Raw genomic sequence first — 8028 nt, 5'->3', positions numbered from 1 at the left:
TTCATTCATAATATACTAAGCTTTGAAGTTTGAAGAAACCCTACACTACCATTAACACTATTATACAGCTCTAGCATTTGTAACTATCAAAAGTATCTGCATCATTGCATACAACCATTTTAAGACCTTGCTATGGACATTGGTTAATGAATACATAAAAGGAAAGTTTTTAAACTTTAACAGTAAGCAATGCATTTGAAAAATGAAAATTTAATGTTCTTGTTCCTCCAATGCAAACTTTCTTTATATTATTATTAATGTATTAGCTAGTTACCATGGTTCTGAAAACCGGACCGGACCGGCCGGTTCAACCGGAAAAACCGGGAACCGGTCAATTAACCGGTCCGGGTAAGCTCAAAAACCGGCCAGCAAAAAACCGGTAAAAAATCGACCAGTTAACCGGTAAACCGGTCGAACCGGCCGATTTTTAACGGTTTTTTAACGGTTTTTTATTAAATTAATATATTTAAAATTATTTTTAGGTTTTTTAATAATTTTATTTAATATTTAATTAAACCGATTGAACCCCGGTCGAACCATTAAACCATTGAACCAATAACCTCACCGGTTCATTGACCGGTCCGATTCTCGCAACCTTGCTAGTTACTTTAAAGTTAGAATTCTGATTCAATATATAAAGGGAGAACATTGAAATAAAGATTCTTGTTTCATGCACTAAACGGACCCTTAGAGTACTACTAGTTGAATACATCGCATTTTTAATATATATATATATGCAACTTATTTGTTGCATAGTCAAAACAAATAATTACAGAAGATGATGAAATACAAGATGATACCTTAATGTACCAATAACTTCATGTATCTAAATTTCAACGAACACACTATCAATTGTCTTGAGTTTTTCCATCTCCTCCTCACTTGCAATTCCAGGGTCGACATAACACAGCTGGAACAAGAATAACTAACATAGTGATCAAGTCTCATCATTTAATGTTGCAACAAAATCACTTTTTTTTCAAGAGAAAAAAGTGGGGGAAGCGAAACCTGGTATTGTGGCTTCCTCAATGTGTGGATTCCTCTTTTTACGAGTCTCTGCCATCCAACTTTCTCCCTAAGCAATTTTTCTAGAGAAGCCGTTTTCTGCAACGATGAGGATTGACTAGACTTATAACGGTGTCAACCTTATCACACAACATGCATGTTCCAGAACACTTCTACTAATAACAAACACACATCATGTAGAGATGTAGGGAGAAAACATATAATATCCCTATTTATGTTCTATTTTCATTTTCAACATTTTTTGTTTATAAGATTGTGAAGAAAAAAGTGAAAACAACAAAATCTTGATTTGCTTTCATTTCGTGTTTTCACTTTTTCCTTTAAAAAATTGAGTGAAAAAGAAATGATTCACGGAGCCCAACCAAATCCAAAGGAAAACCATTAGCCAATAAAAATATAGTAGAAGTAAGGATGACAATGGGGATTCTAAATAAAATTTGGTTATGCTTTGTTTTATCATAAAAATAACAGTTAAGAATTGTAATTTGATCAGGGCCTAAATCATATGAGAAGATAAGCAAAATATACATATCAGGGACCGAAAGAATCTGGAAACAAGATGGATTACATGAGCAGGATCAAGAATGAGGAGGTTATATTGCAGTGTTCCTGTCCGTTGATGCTTGACTTGAATTCCAACTATTGTTCTTGAATGTCCATCATGTTGAAAGTACAAGGGGCTGTCCAATAGAGCTTTCAAAACTTTAAAACTCATAGGAATATAATCATCTGTTTGATCAGAACATGAGTATCTAAAATGCAACTGACTTACGTTTTCTCGCTTACAATAACACGCCTGTGACCAAATTGGATCGAGCTATTGTTAGAAAAGTAATTCCACACAAAGTCCATGAGAGCTTGATGACCCTTACTTATGTTGGCATTACTATCAGTGTCATTGGGAGAAGAACATGAGTTCTCTTTCTGGCTACAACTTGATTGAGAAACAGTACGAGACAGATACCTATCCATTGGTCCAGAAATTATTGCTTTCCTCTTCCTCCAATTATTAGTTCTCAGTGGCTGCAGCGCCCCAACACTTGAACCTGGGACAGATAGATAAAGTGATTCATATTCTTTAGGACCGAAATCGACTACTCTAGCTCGGAGACCAAATGAACGCAACAGGGCAGCACACTCCGTGGTTCCTATCCATTTTCTCGAGCCATAAACAGCATGATTGAATTGATCAGCACCAGGTGGATCAAAACCCCTTCCCCAAGCAATCTCAAGCCATCTCTGGAGTGAAGATATATCAGGAACAAATCCCAAACCACCAAACAAGACTTCTCTTGCTTGTGGCCTTTGTGCCAGCAAGTGTGAGCTGAGCATTTGAAGGTTTCGCCAACCACAGCCCCATCCTACATCCTCAAACTCAAGGCTCTGGAAGTGATCAACATAACCTGACAAAATGGTTCTTGAGTTCTCTGCTTCAGACTCCAAACAGTTTTTCAACAAGTCTATTAAACCTGCTTCAATCTTGTAAAACTCACTCTTTCTCTGTAAATCAACCAAACAAGAGATCTTTTCATTCACTTTCCACGCTCCATTATGTCTACCAGCCACAATGCCATTATACCAATTATTAGAGCCTTCATGAGTTTTAGCAGAATGCAAGCCACTAGCTGCTTGTTTTCTCTGCAAAACATGACATAGATAACACAAAATTCAGATTGCAAAATTAGAAAAAAAAAAATAACAAAAGAAAAACACACAGCTCAAATTTAGGCTAAAAATGTGAAACCATGCCCATCCAACAAAAAGGAGATACATGCAAGGGAAAGAAAAGACAATCATTGCGGATTTTGTTCCTCTTCATTCTCCTAGTTCCAATTTCAAGCATATGTTTTCATTAAATCTTTATTGAATGCTGTAACAGTTGTTTGTAAGTTGGTTCAACCCATTACAGGGTTCAAACAAACACACGTGTAAAACTCAATGGACATTATATATACACCATTCAATAACTTTCTATATGATATAATTCCTATCACTCCAACTGTTGATTATATGATATCTATTTATCATACTTATAAGGGGAAAACTTAGATGCAGTTAACTTCATATGAAGTTAATAACTGAGAGTCGTCAGATGATAATTTAGTTAAACCTACCAAATCATTTAACGACTCTCAGCTATCAACTTCACATAAAGTTAACTGCACCTGAGTTTCCATCTACTTATAATTATTTGTGCCAATTTTCAGAATAATAATGGATATCAATAAGAATGTGAGCAAACAATATGAAAATTCCTCCCAGCATGGTATATGAACTTTCAAAATTCAATGGTGGGAATATGTCGAAATTCCTCCAATAAAAGATTATTCAAAATTGAGTAGAGTGATATCAACTTATTACACTGTTGCAAGTTGATCCCTTCACCGACAATATTTTCAAATTTACAAATTCAAGGTGACAATTATAAAATTATCAATTTAAAACACGCCAACAGAAAACAAACCCAATGTTGCGAAACCCTACCAAGTGAAACTATCCCAAAACGAAAAAAAGGATTCAAGTTTTAATGTTTTATCTTCTATATCTAAGACAAATTAAAATTTAAAAAAGAAACGAGAGGGAAAAAAGGGTACCGGAGGCGAATTGGGTGAAAGAGCGAGTTGCTGAGCTAACTCGAAATCAGTAGCGCGTTGGAGATCGTCATGTTCGAAGTGATTGTTGGCGTGCCTGCACTTGCAATGTACCAATGAATGTAATATTCAAAATAAATAAATCAATCAATGAAATGTTACTATTAATAATGTTTGTTCATTTATGTATGATATTATAAAATTGATACCATTGCAGTTGGGAAGATGGAACTGATGAATGGCAGAAAGGGCAAATGGATGAAGAATCCATTGTTGATTTATGAGAATCTGAAAAGATGGAAATGGCGGAAAGACCACCCGTTTGTTCTTTCAATTTGAATTTATGATTGTTGGACGATAGTAATTACAACATCAGAATAAATAACTATTCTTACTGGAAAGATGCAAATGCTCATAAATGTACCTATAAAAGAAAGAAATTCATTTTATAATAATAGAAGATGTCTTTTGTGTGTTATAAGTACTCTAAGGTTGATCACGCACCTCATTCGTTAGTATTTAAACCTAAGTGATAATAAAACTTCTTCAAATTTATAACAGATACCTCTACAAAATTTGAAATTCTAGCATACCTTTTTTCTCTAATTTTTTTTCTAATTCAGAAATTAAAACCATTTCATTTTTGTTTGTTTCTCAAATACAAATATTGACAAAGAAAAATCCTATAATCTCCTAAATATGTCTTTGTGCAGATTTAACTCTGCTACGAGTAATGCAAGTTACAGCAATGCGTTGAGTACGAAAAAGAATAAAAAAAAGAAACTTGATGAAAGATGCTTTTATGGACTGAAGATTGCATTGATAAAATTTGACACGATAACAAATTCAAATATATGGTTCATCCGATGTCTTTTTAGGATGGTAATGGCTTAGTGCCTTTTTGTGAAGGTTACCTTTCTTTTTTTGAATTTTCATTGACAGTTGGATGGGTGTAGGTATTTTTTTATTTTTTAGATAAGAGATTGTAAAATATTTTGTGTGAGTGGATGGAATCGAAAAAGATGGGAAGGATCTGACAAGATTGTTAGTTAAAAGAAATACGGAGCATTCTAATGTAAGATAGAAAATGGATTGACAATTACTGTAGTTAAAGGAAGAATCATGAAGAAGATGGCAAGTAAGATGGAAAAACTTAGGGGTGAAATTAAGACAAGTAAAGTGTTGCTTGTAATTTGTATTTAGTGATGAAAATATAAAATTGATATAATTTGGAGATTATTGTTGTTTATGACCATTGTTTCTTAGAAAAATGAGAAAAAGTTTGAATGAATGCAATTTTTTTTCAGTTTTTTATACTATGTTTGATTGAATTACCCAAAAATAATTAATCAGATGGCATAACTAACTATGAATATTTGTCTTATTTGATTACATAAGTCTATAAGAATTAGAGTCTAAAATATGCATTTTTCATTAATTAAATCCTGTCATACAAATATAACTAACTCTGAGTATTTGCTTTATTTAACTAACTAGGTCCTATAAGAATTGGAGTCCAAAATATACATTCTCATGAATTAAATCCTAGCATATATAATTGAAATACAAAACTATAATTCTATAACATTGTCTTTAAAAGTTAAAACAACATACAACATCTGACATATTGTAGATTCATAGAGAAACACAAGAGTTTAGTATCTCTAAAAGAGTACCTCATAATACCAAAATGAAATAAAAGAGTCTAGGGTTTGTCTTGAGAACCTCATAACACCAGAATAAAACAAAATAGTCTATTATCTCTCTTGATCACATGAAAAATACCAACAAAACAAGCATAAAAGTTTAATTCATTCTAAAACAGGATTAAACTAATACAATAAACAACATAGTTTCGATCAACTAAACATTTATAGTACTAGAGTTGAGTTGCTGCTTCCGCTTGATACAATATTATTGGGCCTACTAGATGTTTCTTTACCTCTGTCGTTGTTCTTTTGTCTTTACTAGTTGATGTTTTGCTACCTTTGATCGTTGTTCCTCTACCTCTAACAGTTGATGTTGCACCATGTATAGGCATAAATTGCATAAAACGTGTGGTAGTGCCAGCATTAACACCTTGTATTGTTTGAAGTGTAACCATGGGTGTTGTTTCTGAGTTGGTTGTAAGTGAATTTGTAGAGAGAGGTCTGGTAGATGGTAGAGGACTTGAATGAGGTCTCTTAAGATTTCTCCTTTTAACAGGCTTTTTGGTTGCTGCAAAATTTGGTAGGGGATTTGGTTGAATTTTTTGGAGTTGATACCAGAAACAATAGATTATATATTTGCAGGGTATACATAGTTAATGACAAATGAAATGTGCATCAAATGAAATGGCACTTACAACTACAACGTGTGGGGTTGCTGAATCACTTCCCTTGCCAGTGTCTGCTACTTCAGCATCTGCAGCTTTTAGGCTTTGTTCCAATACATTTTAGCCAAAAAATCAAGATCTTCATCCTCTACAGTTACATGCTCCTGAGGTGCACCGCTCCCTCCAACAATTGCTTCTTTCTTTTTTTTACAACTCCTCTTATTGTGACCAGGCTGCAATCAAAATAGATAATTATAATAACATAATTTTAGTTGCAAATAATATAGTTAATTGCAAACAACATCAACTTGCTAAGCTAAATTGTACATTGATTTAAGGTAACTCAAGATAGTATTTGCAAACAATAATTTTGTATCTCCTCTTCGTTCTATGAGGGTCGGAGACCTCAACAGGGCCATCATTCCTCTTGTCTCTCTTGAGGAAAGGTTTCTCAATAGATTTTTATAGCGAGGTGGCAGAATAGGCAACGTGTCTAGCTTTTTTTTCAAAACTCTTGGTTTGGAACTAGAAGTATTGAATACTGATAGGTTGCATCGTATGGGCCCATGGTTAACCAGTTATGGGCAAACTCTTCAGATTTTCTGTTCTGATAAGTTAGGGCAACACATACATGCCTACAAAGGAGGCCAGTCAATTGCCACAGTCTATGGCTGCATGTTCTCTTTTCCAAATCCACACTAACTTTTAAGGATAAACACTTCATTTCATACACATTTTCAACATCATCTTCAGTTGGGAGAGATTTCTATTATTGCTTTTCCCAGTAGTGGAGCTAGACTAATTATTTAGGGGGGCCGTGTTTAATAATTTACTAAAAATATTTTATATTACTATTTCTAATGATAAAATTAAAAAATTAAATATATATTCTCAATCAAAGTAGGGCAATAATATATAAAAGTTACCACTTACAATTTTGTATCATGAGAAGACTATTCGACATTTTTTTCTATCTTCAAAATTATCTATTATTGAATTTGTATCAAAATAGCTGTTAATTCTTTTTCTATATAGATGACCAAATTGTTTGCAAGAAATTCATCAGTCATCTTAATTTGGAGTCTTGTCTTAACAATTTTCATTGCTGAAAAAGCTCTTTCTGTTGTTGCTATAAACACTGGTAGAGTTAAAACAAGACGTATTAATCTATCAATCATGTGATAAGTTCTTGATTTTTCTATTTTTTTGCAACTTGTTGCACAATTCAGAAAGTGTACTAACGCTTTTCAAATGATTTGGTATATCATGTTGATAATGTTGCAACTGAGATTTCAAAATATTTAGCTTATTACAAAGAAAGTCAACGGGATAAAATTTCTCTGCTAACTTTCTAATTTCTTCAATGTTAAATGATTTGAAATTGTCCTTAGGATCCAAAGCACAACTCAAAGTCAAAAACTCTATTATTTGCTAATTAAATCTACTATTCAACTCTTGTATTTGAGAGTCAATTGTTCATCTATTCGATAATGATGCTCAATTATCACACTTGATTGACGAGATCAACCTCTTCTAAAAACATATTGTGCACTCATATTAAGGACTTCAGTTTCATGCTTTTCACAAAAATCTTTAACATTTGAAAGAAAATTGCACCATCCACCATCTCTTAATTGTTGAAGAAGTAATTTTGATGTAGAAACAATATGCACTGCATTAAGAATATATTGAGATTGTTGTTACAGTGCTTGGCAAAGAACATTAGTAATTCTCATAATCTCTTTCATCAAGTGCAAAGTGAAAATAAATTCAAATGACAATAATATTTTACTAACACCATAAGTCTCACCTCTTTGTGCATAAGTTGTTTGGTCTTCAATGATATTATTGAGAACAATATTGGTAGCAGTGAACATTTTTACAAATTGCAAATAGAATTAAAGTGAGAGCTCCATCGAGTATCCCCAGCTCTTTGTAAAGTGTTTATTTGATTCACACCTTTGCCTGTTTCTAATTCATTTTGAGCAACCAAGTTTACATTTCAATTGCTTGAGCTTCTTGTAATTGATCATGTCTTTTTGAAGAAGCACTAACAATAGTGACAATAGAGTTTAATTGAGTAAAAAATTTATGAAT

At 33.0% G+C, this 8028-nt stretch overlaps 1 protein-coding gene across 1 annotated transcript; it reads right to left on the bottom strand.

Annotated features, from left to right (window-relative positions):
- Positions 1-673: 673 nt before the first annotated feature.
- LOC130941917 (uncharacterized) lies at positions 674-4020 on the bottom strand. The gene is made up of 6 exons (XM_057870557.1): positions 3827-4020; positions 3621-3714; positions 1799-2664; positions 1595-1706; positions 1009-1104; positions 674-910 (listed from the first exon to the last, which is right to left on the bottom strand). Exons 1-6 carry the CDS (start codon positions 3886-3888, stop codon positions 827-829), a joined length of 1314 nt encoding a protein of 437 aa, XP_057726540.1. The 5' UTR covers positions 3889-4020; the 3' UTR covers positions 674-826.
- Between the last annotated feature and the right edge of the window lie 4008 nt (positions 4021-8028).

This window comes from Arachis stenosperma, chromosome 7 (assembly GCF_014773155.1).
Source record: "Arachis stenosperma cultivar V10309 chromosome 7, arast.V10309.gnm1.PFL2, whole genome shotgun sequence".
In the NCBI taxonomy this organism is placed as follows: Eukaryota; Viridiplantae; Streptophyta; class Magnoliopsida; order Fabales; family Fabaceae; genus Arachis; species Arachis stenosperma.
This window is presented reverse-complemented; position numbering and strand designations above follow the sequence as displayed.